At 33.1% G+C, this 17380-nt stretch overlaps 2 protein-coding genes across 2 annotated transcripts in view; one reads left to right on the top strand and one right to left on the bottom strand.

Moving 5' to 3' along the window:
* Window positions 1-4548, bottom strand: part of LOC111789409 (putative methyltransferase NSUN6) — a 7418-nt gene extending 2870 nt beyond the window's left edge. Inside the window, exons 1-7 of the mRNA XM_023670173.1 lie at window positions 4385-4548; window positions 3209-3602; window positions 2611-2758; window positions 2076-2213; window positions 1317-1379; window positions 806-927; window positions 411-648 (exon numbers count right to left, since the gene is read on the bottom strand). Coding sequence (XP_023525941.1) covers window positions 411-648; window positions 806-927; window positions 1317-1379; window positions 2076-2213; window positions 2611-2758; window positions 3209-3602; window positions 4385-4518 — 1237 coding nt within the window. The 5' untranslated portion in view covers window positions 4519-4548. The remainder of the gene's footprint in view (window positions 1-410; window positions 649-805; window positions 928-1316; window positions 1380-2075; window positions 2214-2610; window positions 2759-3208; window positions 3603-4384) is intronic.
* Window positions 4549-10729: 6181 nt separating this feature from the next.
* LOC111787653 (aspartyl protease family protein 2-like) lies at window positions 10730-16250 on the top strand. The gene is made up of 5 exons (XM_023667672.1): window positions 10730-12642; window positions 13936-14028; window positions 14242-14357; window positions 14842-14905; window positions 15732-16250. Exons 1-5 carry the CDS (start codon window positions 10972-10974, stop codon window positions 16071-16073), a joined length of 2286 nt encoding a protein of 761 aa, XP_023523440.1. The 5' UTR covers window positions 10730-10971; the 3' UTR covers window positions 16074-16250.
* Window positions 16251-17380: the final 1130 nt, after the last annotated feature.

The raw sequence follows: 17380 nt of genomic DNA on the forward strand, positions 1-17380 counted from the left end.
GGGGGGGATCAATGTAAGTAATTTTTACATAGGAAAAGTATAAAAAAGAGTCCAAAAAATAATATTCCTATACCCCAAAAAAAAAGAATCAAAATACACATTTCCGAACTTGGATAGTCAAGGACTTTCCAAAAGCAATCATGATGTCAAAGTCTACCTATTTCATTCCACACTTAGAATATAGAATAAGCATGTGTGGAAGATGAATGCTGCATTTTATTCCTTGGATCCCAAGTTCAAACTCCTAGATCTGTAAGAAACTATTCCACAAGGTAGGATTCTATATGTATATATATACATATAACTAAAAGTTTTTTAATATGTAACATTGACCAAAAGGGATGGGGAAGAAAGCTAAGAAACTATTAGCCCAATAGTTTCTTAAAGCTATAAGAATAAAGATAACCTACCATTTTGCTTCCTAATCTTATCAACTTCCAATACTTCAGTAATTGAGGATGGTTTCTCATTGTCAAGATTCATTGAACTGGAACTATCATTCACAACACTGTCGTTGGCATCAACACAAACTGAATCAGAGCTTTTGCAGGAATCAGTCCTTCGATTGACAGATTTCAGAGCATCAAGCTTATAGGTTTTTATACAGCTCAACCCCATTTCAGCAGCCAGTTTCTGAATATTCATCACCTGAACGTGAGTTTGAGAAAGGTTAACAAAGCAAGCAGACCATTGAAATTAATCTACACTTGGGAAGAATAGTTTGCACAGTTTAAATCCAGGATATGAGAAACAGAACGGAATAATTGAAAACATCTTTGTCATATCTCCAAGTTCATAACTCTACCTTATTATGGGACCGATCAGCAGCAATGATCTCCCCTTCATCCTTCATAAGGATGGCAATTGCAGTTGTTTTTCCCCCAGGTGCCGCACACATGTCTAATATGCGTTCACCTTTTTGTGGATCTAAGGTGAGAAATATGAAAAAGATATCCATTTAGGAGGAAATCAAACCATCCATAGTTAGCAAAAGGAAAAACCAAACCAAAACAAAACAATGATCAATGTGAACAAAATAAATAGACATAATGGTGACAGTGAAAAAATGACGAGCTGGGAAAATTATATTAATTGTTCAAAAAACCTCATTATAGGTTTTAATCTGCTCAATTGATTATAACCTCAAAATCGAGTGTCCATCACGTAAGGTACAGGAGATAAGCAATGAGAAACACTAAGCTCAAGTACTTGTCTGGTACTGGACTGAATGGAAGGAAAACCACCGGGATAGGAAGGTTGATAGCAAAACAGAAACTTTAAAGATGTTGAAACAAAATTAGGTCTATAAAAAGTACCTAAAGCATGAGCAGTGACAATGCTTGGCAGGTTTTGAAGAAAGATTTCTCCCTCAAGCACATCTGTAAAAGAGAAAATATTAAACTTGAAAACAAATAGGTTTATGTTAAACAGTCACAGTCACAACATGTAAGGCAAATGCTAACATTAAATTCCATCCCTGCAGGCAAATAACCTACGTAATCTAGACTGCAACAAGAACCTACGGCTAATAGTACAACCAAGGAACACAAACTGCAAAATCATTTTCAAGGTTCTGAGCATGTACATTTACAGCAATGATTTATCAAAATTAGGAAAACATAACCACCATGCAAATGCTTGATCTTATACTTCTTACACAATATATAAGGAGAATCATACAAAACCCTCCAATGCCATGTTTGGGTTGCTATATGTATGATTTCTGACAAACTTGGTAAAATACTTTGCCAATGTTTGCAGCAGATCCTCTGTCTGTAATATTCAAGATCTACAGCAGTCAAATTAACAATGATGTCTGAGAATATCTCAAACACCTTGAAATGTAAATAGCGCTGGTTGACCAATGTCGGAAATCATAGAAGAACTTTACATATTCATTCATTAATATTTTGAAATTGGGTACACAGAATGAAACTAAAATATCGTCAACTATATAGGAACCTTAAATCCTTTAACTACCGTTTCTAATCATATTTGTCAACTTCAGAAAAACGAAGCAAAATAATTAAACACGGATGGAAATTTAAATACTCTAATATAAAGGAGAAAAATACCATAAAAGGATGGTAGCTTAAATACTCTATTATGCATGTCCACAGCGACTCCTTCGCAAACACGAAAAATCCCAGCCCTTGACATTGCTGTTGTTCCTTGACCAATGTATAATCCACTCCTTTCAGGATGATAAGGATCTGCAAAAAGAAGTTAACATTACGTATTAATTTAGCCCCCAAATATTAAAAAGCTGAAAATATACATTAAAAAAATAAATAAGGAATTTTAACCCCAAAATACAAATAAACTTTGCTTTGGACCAGGACCAGCTAGAGGAAAGCACAAAATAGTGGGGAAAATAATTGAATTACAAACAGTTTCTGGAGATAAAATTCTCCTGAAGAAATGGAAAAGATATCTATTCCAAGCAGTTAAGTTCGACACTCATCCTCTTAAGCAAAATAGACCATTGATAATTTCCATCATTTTCTTTAGTTTCCGAAGACAAATAAACAATACAACCAACAAAAAGAAAAGATTCAAGAATTAAAATGTTAGATTAAATAAAAGTTAATTGAGTGATGAACTTCCTACCAGTTGGTAATCCCTGCACAACAGTCCCTCGAGTAATGCCAAGACTCCATCCACCATCAAGCCCAGGCTGCTCCACAGCAACTGAAATAGCAACTACATCCCCTTTCTCAACATGAGCGCTGCAAGCCATAACACCGGGAACATAAACCTATAGGAAACTACAATTAGAAAACAGCTTTGTGATAAGTGCATAACCAATATCAGTAAAAATTAACAACAGGAATTAAATGCCATTTTCTCTAAAAGCAATGAAGTACACCATTCAGATGAATAAAATGATAAATGAGAGGCAAAAGGAACAACAATCAAATTCCCCCACGATGCATAGAAATCCTCAAGTAATATTTTGTTGAAACTATCATAATATTGCAAACATTTTGATACTCAACATAACTTATCTCACATTGCTTGTCTTATAACTAAGACAAAATCTAATATAAGACGCAAAATGATCAATACCAAGACAATAGAAATCCAACGGTGGTTGATGACATCAAAAGAATAAATAGATACTTCTGTAGAAAAGAATCAACAACAAAAAATGCCAATATATATTTTGAATTGTTCATAAAATTCTCACACAAACAAACAATCTAACCTGAGCACCTCGAAGAACTGCCTCTGCACATTTGCGACTCACAATCACTTCTTTTGGAGGTCTGCCATTTGCATAACCATAATCAATTGTGTGTGGTCCTGAACCCCCTACAAATACAACGTAGTCTAACCCAGGTACCTGACATCTTGAGATGGACGGATGTTCAAAATTTTCAGTAATTGGGTTTTTCTCATCACTAATCTTCACTGAAGCTTTTTGACTGCCACTTTGCGTAAGTTCAATACCATTGACATCACCATCGCCACCTTTCAATGTTGTATTTTCTGAATTTGGTTTTCCCATTTCTGTAACAATAGTTGATAGCTTTTTGATAACGGTATCAGTTGTGGACTTGAGTGTATTTACACGTATACATGAGTAACAAGACGGACGCCTGACCATTAGGTTCGTAGATCAATATAAGTATATCATCTGAATATGTATAATATCAACACAACAAAGATAAAGATCATAAGAAATGGTTGTTAACAATATCTCAACCACGCTAATGGCATATGTTTTATGTACAACACACACATATTATTTGCACCTTCATATGGAATATACTATTAGAGCAACCAAGTACTATTGTTGCAAAACGGCTGCGTAAAGTGGCATAGAGATTTAGGAACAGTGTCCTCCAAAATTGAACTACCCAAATGCTTAACTAATGGGTGTAGGTTTGCATTTTGCAAATATCGTTAAGGAACCTTTTTTTCTCTAAAATAACCAGTAAACTATATGCCCATTACTGATATTTGTAACCAAACTATATTATTGCGGCAGAGTCCCCGGGTTCGCTAGGTACATTGGCTTTCAAGTAACTGAAAGTGTAAGAATAAATATGATCATTTGAAATGGCTAAAACCAATACGCAGGAGACTGATGCAATGTGTTTTCCGAATTCAACAATAAAAATTCTTACATTTCCAGAAAATATAAGCATATAACAAATTGGCGACTGCACACAAGTAATTTCATCCATTTAGAAGCTCCACATACGTAACGATATTAAGATTTTGATCGAGCTCAATCGCGTAAACAATCAAAGAAACGGTAAAAATGAGGATTACAATCGGTCGGCCCTGTTTTTTGTACAGCAACAATACAGAGCAATGTGAAGCTAGTACCTATGGAGAAGAGAGTGTACAAAGCAAAAAGGAAGAAGAAAAGTACGTTAGAGCTTTGGAAATGAGGGCGAAATGCTCAGCTCCATAGGCCTTCGTGAAATACTCCTCCACCTGAGAATTCCATCTCAAAACAGGATTGAAACAGTATCTTTCTGACAGATCCTCCATCTGCTCCGCCATTTTCTTCCAAGTTAAGCCACAATATGGAGCACAAACAGAGAGGAGAAATAAAGGAAGCAACAAACCTGGGATTTAGGGTTTTTGAGAGTAGAGAAGGATCTGCTAAAAGTTTTGAGAAGACAGTCCCTCGCTTTCTTCATTCAAAGAGAGCCACGGCGAGAACGCGAAGCTCGGCCGCAATGGCGGCAACAGGCGAGCTAGATTGCTTTGCCTATGGGCCCAAGCCCAATTACTCGTCTTTTGAGTCCAATCCCAAATATTCGTTGGTTTGGGCCCAAGCCCAATTTAATTAATCCAAGTGCCAATTGAACGTGTGTTATATTAGGCCCAACGTTCTCATTGACACACTGCTCGATGTCTAGCTCTGATACTATTTATAACAACCCAAATCTATCGCTAGTAGATATTTTATCTACTTTGACTCATTACATATCATCACTAACCTCACAGTTTTAAAACATATCTACTAGAAAAAGTTTCCACACTCAGGAATGTTGCGTTCTCCTCTCCAACCAACGTGGGATCTCACAGAAACATTACTCGACGCTCTCTTTCCAATTTCATGAATCTCCCTTCTTCGAGACGATATCTCTGTTGCTTGTAACTTTACAATCGAGCTCGAGGAGCCAATTTGGACGGGCACGACCCTTATGTTGAAACATAAATTATTTTAAGAGTTTAAAGAGATAGAAAGATATTCTCGAGCTCGAGGTCATAAATATGAGTAGATAAACTCGTTGTAACTTTATTATGAAATTTTCTTTGAGTTTATGCTCAGTAACAATGAATATGAGTAGATAAACTCGTTGTCCTAGGCATCTACAAATTCATCGGACTTTTATGATTTGATTTATTAAATTTTTTTAATTCCGTTCACTTCTTTCACGTGTTTAATGTGTTTAATGTCATTGATTATTTACTTTATCGAATTAGATTCACATTTAACCGAGGATATTTAGACTAAACTTTTTTTAAATGCTTATTAAATAAAGTTTGACCACGCTCAAAGTAATGGACTAATTTAATAGTTTATTTTTAATATTATATATATATATATATATATATATATATATATATATATAAACTAAATTATTTGAAGATTTAGAAATCAAAATTGGTTGGCCATAGGAAATTTCTTTTTTATTTTTATTTTTATTTTTATTTTTTAAAAAAGGGGAAATTCTATTTGTTGAAGGGCTGAGGATTTATTATTATTATTATTATTATTATATATGTGGAAATTTTTTGTAAAGAGTGGAGATTGAGTTCATCATCATTGACTTTGCTGAGTTTGTTAGTTAAATTAATTGAACCTTTTTATTCATCCCTTTTTAATTTCCCATTATTTTTCATGGATAAACTATTACATTTTAAAGTCCAAAAAAATTAGGTTTATGTTTGAAAATAGTGCTTTTACTGGTTTATTATTCCCTTTTGAACCCAATAAATAATTAACACGATGATTCGTTCCATTACGAGTGGAAAAAAAAGCTCGTAAAAAAAAGTTATTATAATTTGAATCTTCTTTCGATCAAACGTTAATTGACACGTACTTAGATCTCAGATCTAGAGATGTCCATGGGACAAGTGGGGAGGGGCAAAGAAGTCTTCCCCTGTTCCGGTTTATGCCTCTTATTTCATTCTCTATACCCGTTAACTTATTTATTCATGTTTGTAAAGTTTAAGGTGGGAAATGCGCTCTCCGTGTAAAAAAAATTATGCATTTTTTTTTATATATTTTTTGAAAAATATTCCTTTAATTTTGTTTTGCTAGTGGACAAATGACGGAATATTGAACAAGCAACACGTTGGTGTTTAAGTCTTTATGTATCCTCGAGTTATGTCTATATTGAATAAGTGTGTTCAGACAGCTTCACGCTCAGTTATAAAAATAATTTATTTTTTTTTGACGATTTATTCCGTTCCAAAGATAAAGCACAATATCTCACGTGTCTATAGTGTTTTGGACATCAAAAAATTAAATTCAATTGCTTCAATAACTTGGCATGGTCTATAGTGGAAGGGAGACTAATAGAACATTGCAATGAGATTGGACTATAGAATTTTAATTAATTAAATATAATATCAAAGTGGCCGTGACTTTTGCGGTAAATGGACGGCCGTCATTTTTTTCCTCTATATATATATAAAAAAATTAATAATAATATTAAAATTTTAATTTTAAATTATAAATTTAGCCCTATAATTTTAGAAAAATTAGAATTTTGTCTCAATAATTTTGAATATTATAATTAGAGACTATTTATAAATTTTAAACTTTTAAAATTACAGAGATTAAATTCTAAAAAATTTATAGGAATCTAAATTGTAATTATTTTTTTTCTATTTTTTCTATATTTAATTTTGAAGACAACTTGACTATATTTGATTTTTTAAATATATATATATATATATATATATATAATAATTATAATAATAATAATAATTATTATTATTATTTCTGTGCTCCATCATAAATTAGACGAAAGACATTCAATTGGACCCACGTGAGAGTCATCATCCAACGAAACGAGGAAGAGAAGGAAGAACAAGAGCCAAGAAAGAAAAGCATTGGTTTTTTTTTTTTTTTTTCTTTCTTTCTATCTTATTCCTTTAAAATTCCATTTTTCAAAGTCAAATAAGAGAAAAGGAAGTAGGGTCAAAGTTGGAATCCTCTACATCCGTTCACATGTTACAACCGAGTTCTAGTCAAAGTTTACGCTGATCCAATGACCCACGTCAGGAGTGGGTGGCGTTCTCAAAATTCCACTGTTTTTTCTTTATTAGAAAATCAAACATATTGTATCACAATCGTACTCTTGTTATAGAGGAGCAGTGGTTGAACAAGTCAATTTTGTGAGATTTGAACTTCACAGACAGTATTCCTACTCTTGTTATAGTAGAGCAGTGATGGTGCGAAAATTATTTTAATCCAGTGAACAAGTCAATCTTGTGAGATTTGAACTTTACAGACCGTATTTTTTAGATAAATATTTTAAAATACGATGAAAACAATTTTAAATAAATCAATGTTATAAGATTAAAAGAAAACAAGCAATAATCAAGACTTTGATAGTATGTAATGCAGGTAGGAAAATGTAATGACCCAGATCCACCGCTAACCGTGGTGCTAAGAGAATGTTTTCACACCCTTAAAAATGGTGTTTTGTTCTCCTCCCCAATCAATGTGGGACATCACAATCCACCCCCTTCGAGCCCCAGCGCCTTCGCTGGCACTCTTTTCTTTCTCCAATCGATGTGGGATCGTCTCAAATCCACCCCCCTTTGGGGCCCAGCGTCCTTACTCGCACATTGTGCGGTGTCTGGCTCTGATACCATTTCTAACGACCCAGATCCACTGGTGGTAGATATTGTCATTTTTGGGCTTTCCCTTTCAAACTTCTGCTAAAGGCTTTTTAAAACGTGTTTGCTATGGAAAGTTTTTCACACCCTTATAAATGGTAGTTTATTCTCCTCCCAACCAATGTGGGACATCACATAAAATTTGACAATTAGTAAAAAAAAAACCGCACAAAAAAACATGAATGAAGCTTGAATTTTCCTTCAAAACTTGTCGTGAGCATGTTAAACTCATAACGCCACACAAATACGACCATAAGGATAATATTTGAAGGCTGGCATTGGATTATTATTGGCAGACAGCCAATCCAATGTCTTTTGTTAGTTTATTTGGTTTATTTGCACCATGTTTTTGCTGTTCTTATTTTCGTATGCCAATTTGGCGTCTGTCCTTGACAAAAATGGAGTCCATGTTTTGTAAGCAAGCCTTCACCTTTTCCTATAGAAATTTCTAGATAACACAGGTTCAATGTAATTAATAATTTCAAGTCAAAATTTAAAATTTTATTATTTATTTAAATAATTAGTTATTTGATGTACTTTCAAATATTTAAAAAGTTCAGTTAAGCCATGCTCATATTGATATTGAAATATTACAAAATTCATGTATTCTAGTGTGGATATAATATCTTGTTCGGTTAGATTTGTTATAGGTTTATTGTCAAAAACATTAATAATATATTGTTTTTAAAAAAATATTTTTCTTGATTTTCAATAGATTATTTGACAATAAGTGCATATTTTTTTTTTCTATTTATCTAATTAATTAATATCCAAGAGTATAAATTATATAATATTAAGTAGTATTTATAATTATAACTAGAATAAAATGTATTTTATGATTTATTTTTTAAAGTAATTATTATTATTATTATAATAGTGTGAAAAGTGTTTAAAAAAATCAATGGTAATGAAATAAAAGCGGCCCATTTAATGTGGGACAACAAAATAAAAAATAAAAACCTCAGTAAATTATTTCTGTTTTTAATTAAATGGATTTTTTTTTTTTGTTTTAAAAATTATTCATTTATTGAAATTAAAATAATTGTCAAATAGTATTTAAAATTAATTATCGAATTTCTTCATTTAATTTTCGATGAATTAATTAATATATATGCTCACAGTACCAGTGAATCCGAGGTGGGGGTATTTAAGTAATTTCACATATTTTAAAGTTGATGAGGTCTAATCAAGGATGACTTAGAGCATTGGAAACAAAAAGCTAACACATATTTTTATTAAATTTTAATTAATTTTAACTATTTTTTCAACATTTTTTTAAAAATGTATTTCAATTTTTTTTAATAAAATTTGAGTAATTTAAAACATATTTAATAAAATTAAATTTTTTAAATTTAGTTAGTAGATCGATAAATATTGATGTTTAAAAAATAGATAAAATACATATAAATTAAAAGATATATAGATTTGTTTGATAGTTTTTAAAATTAAATAGACAATTTAAATTTATATTGATAAAAAATTAAAATTTGAGTTTGAAATAATGGTAATATAATATAAAGCTAAATAAACAAATTAAAATACTGTAAATTTTTCTTAAAAAATTAAAATAAAAGTACCTTTAAATTTTTTTAAAAAGAAAAAAAAACTGTTATTACACGTTTCAAAAATTTAGACATAATCTATGAGTTATCGATAAATAATTTATTTATATATTAATAGTAATAATTTTATTGTGCATTTCAAAATTTTATAAATCTTTTAAAAATATAATAATATATTATTGAAACTTTTAAATTTTAAAAGTAAATTCATTAAAATTTTAAATGGTATTTTAAAATTTGGTTAAAAGTTTGGATATTATTAAATAGTAAATGTAGGATTATTTTTATTAATTTAGCTTAATAATAATTTAAAATGGGAGATTGAAAATAATAAATAATAAAGGGAAGCGGTCAAATATCTTTAAAATAAAATAGACCGGTCAAAGTCTAGAGCTTGGTGACAAGGGAAGCGAGTTTTGCTTGAGCTCTTTATTTTTTATTTTTTATATTTTTTTTTTAATTTTTTTCTTCTCTTCTTTTTCTCGTCAATGGTATTTATTAGTCAAATTATTTTTTTTATTTAGTTGTATAATAAAATTTTAAATTTTAAATCTAGTGTAGAATACAATTTTGAATTTTTTAATTTTTTTTAATAATAAATTAACACTCATTATATATATATTTTTTAATTCTTAATTTATAGACTTTTTAGACAATAAATAGAAAATATAAATCTCTATTAAACATAAAATTTAATATAAATTTTATAATTAGTAGATATTAATTTGGTGAGATTTCAAATATATCAAAATTTTATGTAAAAAAATTAAAAATTATTAACATATTAGATATTTGAAAATTAGAAAATAAAAAGAAAAAACATAAAAAATTTGTAAATTATAATAAGTGGTCTTCATTCAAACCTAATTTAATAAATAAGATGTTATTATATGGAAAATCTAATTCAAAATAAAATAATATTTCTTCCTTAATTTTGGATGGAATCTTAATCACGAGTGATTATGAATGGTATCAAAGTGGTATCCTTATAGCAAGATGTGACTCGGGGATGAACCAAGACAGAAATTGGTGACTACGTGATACCCGAGTAAATATGAATCAATGCCACATCCAAACTGGTGATCACGTCATACCCGAGAACAATTTTATATTACTGACTTCCCTACGTGTGTGTATATATATATATATCAATATCTATAAATTAAATTGGATTTCTCGAATTTTGTATAAAAGCGTGTTGTGTTGAGTTGAATTGCGCCCCTTAGAATCAAATATAAACTCTCCCGTATTTATTACAAATCCCTATCTTTTTAGTTCTTCCCTTTAATTTCCACCATTTTCTCTCTCTCTCTCTAAGTTCTCTCCTTCTCTCTCTTCCCTGCTTCCGCGCATCTCATTTCCAGGATTTCGCCTCCTGGTCTTCACAATTCCTGTCTGGTTTGTTCTTGATTTCTGTGTAATTTTTGTGAATCTGATTTTTCACTTCGATTTCACTTTCTGGATTTGATTTTTTTTTTTTTTTTTTTCGTCTGTGAGCTCTGTGAAATTGTTTGATTCTTCATCCCTAATGAATTTTCTCGGAAAACAATCAGGCAGTACTAGAGGTTTTCAAAATTGCAGTGTGTATCTTGCATTGATTTTCCTCTTGCTTTCTTCCGGCGTATTTGATACGATTGCTGAAGCGCATGTTCGTCAAGGATTCAACGAGTCCAATCGGTCTGGTGTTTTCGGAATCGAATTGCCGGAAAATATTAGCTCTGGTATTGCTTCTTCTTCGGCGAGTGCTCCGTGTAGTTTCAGTAATGAAGATGAAGAAGAGGAAGAGAGGTTAATGGCGAATTCGTTGAAGAAATCGGTGAAGCTTCACTTGAAAAAGCGGTCAACGAGTCGAGTGACGGAACCGAAGGAATCGATTACTGAATCTGCAGTTAGGGATTTGGCGAGAATCCAAACGCTTCATAAGAGAATCACGGAGAGGAAGAATCAAGATACGACTTCGAGACTGAAGAATGGCAATGCTGAGCGGAGGAAACCGGCGGAGGCGGTTTCTCCGGCCGCTTCGCCTGATTCTTACTCCGGCTACTTCTCCGGTCAGCTTATGGCGACTCTGGAATCTGGCGTTAGTCTTGGCTCTGGTGAGTACTTCATTGACGTCTTCGTCGGTTCTCCGCCCAAACATTTCTCTCTGATTCTCGATACCGGTAGCGATTTGAACTGGATTCAATGTGTTCCTTGCCATGATTGTTTCGAGCAAACCGGGCCTTATTACGACCCTAAAGATTCAATTTCTTTCAGAAACATAACCTGTAGCGATCGTCGATGTCAATTAGTTTCGTCTCCAGATCCTCCGCAGCCGTGCAAATCCGAGACGCAATCGTGCCCTTACTTTTACTGGTACGGCGACAGTTCGAACACCACTGGCGATTTCGCGCTCGAGACGTTCACCGTCAATCTGACCTCGTCGACGACGCGGAAGTCGGAGTTTCGGCGAGTGGAGAATGTGATGTTCGGATGCGGCCATTGGAACAGAGGCCTCTTCCATGGCGCCGCTGGACTTTTAGGGCTTGGCCGAGGACCTCTCTCGTTTTCATCACAGCTTCAATCGCTCTACGGCCATTCTTTCTCCTACTGTCTTGTTGATCGAAACAGTGATACGAGCGTGAGCAGCAAACTGATTTTCGGCGAAGACAGAGATCTATTAACTCATCCGGAACTGAAATTCACATCGCTAATCGGCGGAAAGGAAAATCCAGTCGACACATTCTACTATCTGCAAATCAAATCGATCTTCGTCGGAGGAGAGAAACTCCAAATCCCCGAGGAGACCTGGAACATTTCCGCCGACGGCGCCGGCGGAACAATCATCGATTCCGGCACAACTCTCAGCTATTTCTCCGATCCGGCTTACCGAATCATCAAAGAAGCATTCCTGAGGAAAGTAAAGAACTATAAACTGGTTGAAGATTTTCCGATCTTACATCCTTGCTACAACGTCTCCAGCGCTGATAAACTTGAATTTCCAGAATTCGAAATCCAGTTCGCCGACGGCACCGTGTGGAAATTCCCGGTGGAGAATTACTTCATCAGAATCGAGCAATTCGATATGGTTTGCTTGGCGATGTTAGGGACTCCAAAATCGGCTCTGTCGATCATCGGAAATTACCAGCAGCAGAATTTTCACATACTGTACGATACGAAGAACTCGAGACTGGGGTTTGCGCCGATGAGATGCGCTGACGTTTAATTAATTCCATCTCTAAGCATAATCTTAATCTTAGAAGTAGAAGAACACTGTTCTTTCTTGTATTATTATTAATTTTTTTAGTGTTAATAATTTAATTTTCTCTAGGAGAGCAGGATTTTGTGGGAAAAAAGAACAAGTTAACAACATTATTATGATTATTATTATTATTTTGTTAAATATTACCTAAGTCTTCCATTTCATTCGTTCTACTACTTTTCAATTTAATTAGTTTTAATTTGAATATAATTTAATAAAAAATGAATAAATAGTAATAATATTTTTCATATAAAAGAAGTATTTTCAAAATTATTTTATGAGATTATTTGGCAGTCAAAATTTATATAATTAACCATTTATTTTGAATTAAAGGTTACAAAAATCTCCACACTCCATAATTTTTATGAATTATGACACTCAAATTTATATAAAAACGTTTTCAAATTTGGTTAGTCAATGAAAAAAAAAAAAAAAAGGGAATAATTGCAAAATAATAATAATAATAATTGCAAAATAATATATAGAGATATAAATTTGAGGACCTCAACTAATAAGACATGTTCGTGTTAACAAAACTGTAAACACTATCACAGGCCACCATCAAAAACTAATTTTTCTCCTAAGATTTGAACGTTAAAGTTATAAGTCGACGTGTGACCATCAAAAACTAATTTTTCTCCTAAGATTTGAACGTTTGGTCAAATAAACATTAAACCAAAAAGTTATAAGTCGACGTGTTGATACTTGTATTGATAGTTCACTAAAATTTTTAATATTTTGATAACGTCGTAACTGAACTATAACAAATTGATTAAATTATATTTTAGTCCTATAATTACAGTTGGATTACAATTTAGTTTATCAAAATGTTAAGTTTTAATTTAGTTATATATTCTCGTATCTCACAATATGTCGACAGATACACGTATAAAATAAGAGACATTATTTTTTATTAGACTATAAGTTATATAGTTTTTTATTTATATTTAGTAACACGTAAATATATTTATATAAAATGAGTTGGACTCAAATTAAGACTAATTTCACCAAATCCAAATTTTTTATAATTAAAAAAATAAAATAAATATTAATCCAAAAAAAACCCGACATATATGAAAATTATAGTAAATAAAATAAATATTAATCCAAAAAAAATCTAAAATTTTGTATTATTTAAAAAAAGAAACCCGACATATATGAAAATTATAGTGGAAACAAAAAACACAGACGCATTTTGGGCCGGGCCGGTCCAGTACTCGTGCGACCCAAGTGCGAAGCAGATCTGTTTAGGGTTTTACTGAGCGTGGCGCTGTGGAGAGAACCAGCTCAAAGCACGTTGCCGATCTCTCTCAGATTATCGAGTGCAAAATGGTCTCATTCAGGGTAAGAATCTGCTTCATGGACGCTCAAATCGAGTCGGTTGTTCTTTTACATTTTTTTTTTCTGAACTTTTTCATTTCTGATAAGAATTGAGTTACAGTTGTAAAAGAATGCGTTGCAGTTGTTCATTGGGTTCTTTTCATCCATTTGGAAGTGAATTTGCAAGATTTTGATCTGTTTTTCATTTGTTTTCTCCCTTGCTTTCACGGAAAGCAGTTTCATCAGTACCAGGTCGTGGGGAGGGCTCTTCCTTCTGAAGCGGATGAGCATCCCAAGATTTATCGGATGAAGCTTTGGGCTACCAACGAGGTCCGGGCCAAATCCAAGTTCTGGTATGCTGTTTAATCCGTCGAGTATTATGTTTTGCTTGTTTACTGGGGAGAATTATGGAGTTTGAACAATTATGTTCATCTTGATCCTGTAGTCCTAGTTTAGCAGTTCTAAAATTTTCATATTACTGTTCATCAGTGCATTTAAGTTGTACAGTATCATTCTTTTTGCAAATTCATAGAAGTGTATGACTCATTAGATGGAAGATGTATTTTGTTCATTCAGGGATCTCTCATTTACTGTGTTCTATTTCTACCTATGATTTCAAACTCCAAGACAAAATTTGAAAGCAAAAAAGATTTGGTTTTCAGAAACTTGTTTCTGTTTTTTGATAATTGGTTCAAAATTCAATCTAGTCCTTAAGAAAGACAAGAAAAACATACTGAAAAAATGTTTTCATATATATTGCAAATTCAAAATTCAAACTTGTTTCTTCTCAAATGGATTTATGTTGTTATCCTGATTTCCTGATCCTCACACTGATAGGTACTTTTTGAGGAAGTTGAAGAAAGTCAAGAAGAGCAATGGTCAAGTTCTTGCCATTAACGAGGTATTGGGTCTAGAACACGCTTTTATATATTATGTCTTTTTTGTGCGACAATGCCAGTAGTCAATTGAGCTAGTTTCAGCTTTTTTGGTGCTCAACTCAAATCTGTTAGGTTTCTTTTGTCTACTAACTCCTCTATTTTATGCACAAACTTCTGCATATCATTCCTCCGAATGAAAAAAGAACATAGCTGGTTCATTCAAGTCTTGATGTATGCTTGCTGCGTTGTCGTATGTTTCATAAAGCGTGTGCGTTTCTTCTAAAGCTTTCCTTAGTTTCTAGAATATGTATGCATATTTATGTTTTTTTCGGATGAGATATAAGTATAATGGGAGCATTTGCCATTCCATCTGAATAGTTACTCCTAAGGGGTTATTTGGTTGGATGTTTTGTTTAAGATGCTATGTATGAGAATAGAATGTCGGGGAATCTGATAACTGTGTTTGATGTTAAATGAGAATGATATTAGAATTTCATATAAATAGATCATATTATTGTTTGGTTCCCACAATTACTTCTAGCAGTCTTATTACATTAGTTAATTTTAGATAATAAACGGTGGTTAGTTTATGTTTTCGAGTTAATTTAGCAACCAATCTTAATAATTATTTTCAAATAAATGAATTTAATATAGTTTTATAAACTTTTAATGGTGAATAATTCGTACAATAATTGAATAAGAAGAAGAGGAGAGTAAAGTTGATTCTTATAGTTTCATGTAAGATTCTTGGCTGCAAGTGAGCATCCCTTTTCTATTCCTTAGTTTCCTCCCTTAATGTTGCCTCCATGCTCTAAATCATTGATCTCAAATTCGTTTTGCAATTTGTAGATTTTTGAAAAGAACCCAACCAAGATTAAGAACTACGGTATTTGGCTGCGGTATCAGAGTCGAACTGGTTATCACAACATGTACAAGGAGTTTCGGGATACGACACTGAACGGGGGTGTTGAACAAATGTATAACGAGATGGCTTCTCGCCATAGGGTGAGGTGCCCATGCATCCAAATCATTAAGACAGCAACTGTTCCTGCAAAACTGTGCAAGAGGGAAAGTACGAAGCAGTTTCATGACTCAAAGATCAAATTCCCCTTGGTGTTTAAGAAGGTGAGACCACCCACCAGGAAGCTCAAGACAACATACAAAGCATCTAAACCCAACTTGTTTATGTAATTGTGTTCATCTTTCATTTAATTATTGATATGGGTATAGATTTACTTAGAGAATTAGATGAAATTTCTGCCAAACCATTCTTTTCTGTAGCACAATTATTCCTCTGTTTTGGAGACTGAGATGAGATTCACAATTTTGGTTGGACTGATATAAAGCAAATTTTCTTGCTTGATGTTAGCTTTGGCCTTGTTCACATGTAAACCTAGCCGGTAATCCTTTACAGCGAGCTTACCCACATGGCAGGCATTCTCGCAGGACCATTTAACCATAGGGCCGCCGTGGTCGCCGGAAACTCTCGGTTGACCGATCCCTCTTCACCAGCACAAGTCCCACGGACCTAGCAGCAGATGGGCAGGCCGGGCCTGAATTCAGACTAGACTCTTCTTTGTTTGAGCTGCTCCCATATACGCAGACTGGAAGATTTTGTCCTGGATTGGACAAGTACGTAGAGATCCTCGTGGGACCGAGGAGGGAGTCTCAATCGATCTTTTCTAGGATTCCTTATCACTGGAGATTTTATCTTGGCTGTAGAATTGCATACCAATTTGAATAAGTAAGATTTGTTAGCCATCTTCTGGCCAAGTTGAATAAGTCAGATTTGTTAGCCATCTGGCTAGAATTGCATACCAATTTGAACTTGGCCATAAGATTTGTTAGCCATCTTCTGGTAGAATCGCATACAATAAGTAAGATTTGTTAGCGGTTACTTGGAGAAGTTTAGAAAATGGGTTGTACTGTATCCATTAATTATGAAGGTTACAAATTCCTCACATAGATGGTCATTAATTATGAAGGTTACAAATTTCTCACATAGATGGTTAAGGTTCATTTGTACGTCCTCACATAGATGGTTAAGGTTCATTTGTTCGTTCCAATGAGATATAAATGGTTAAGGTTCTTTTGTTCGAACTAGACCAATGATGAGATATAAATGGTTAAGGTTCTTTTGTTCGAAATAGACAAATGATTTTCAAAAGAGATAAATGGTTAAGGTGGTTCAAAAGAGACAAATGGTTAAGGTTCGTTCAAAAAAGACATAAATGGGTTAAGGTTACTCTGGTTCGAAAGCACTCTACTGACTCGAATTAATAAAGCATAAATGGTTAATGTTTCTCTCTAGCCTAAATGGATAATGTTTCTCTATTGCTCTCACTCCCCTACTTGTTGTTATGGTTTAATTATTTGTTTCGAGATATTTTGACACCGGCAATTTTCAACAATGAAAACAAAACGAGTAGGTGGTCGACAAATGGTCAAAGACTCCTGTTGTAAATTGCAATAGAGCAGCCTCCCTAATATGATGACCT

This window comes from Cucurbita pepo, chromosome LG02, assembly GCF_002806865.2.
Source record: "Cucurbita pepo subsp. pepo cultivar mu-cu-16 chromosome LG02, ASM280686v2, whole genome shotgun sequence".
In the NCBI taxonomy this organism is placed as follows: domain Eukaryota; kingdom Viridiplantae; phylum Streptophyta; class Magnoliopsida; order Cucurbitales; family Cucurbitaceae; genus Cucurbita; species Cucurbita pepo.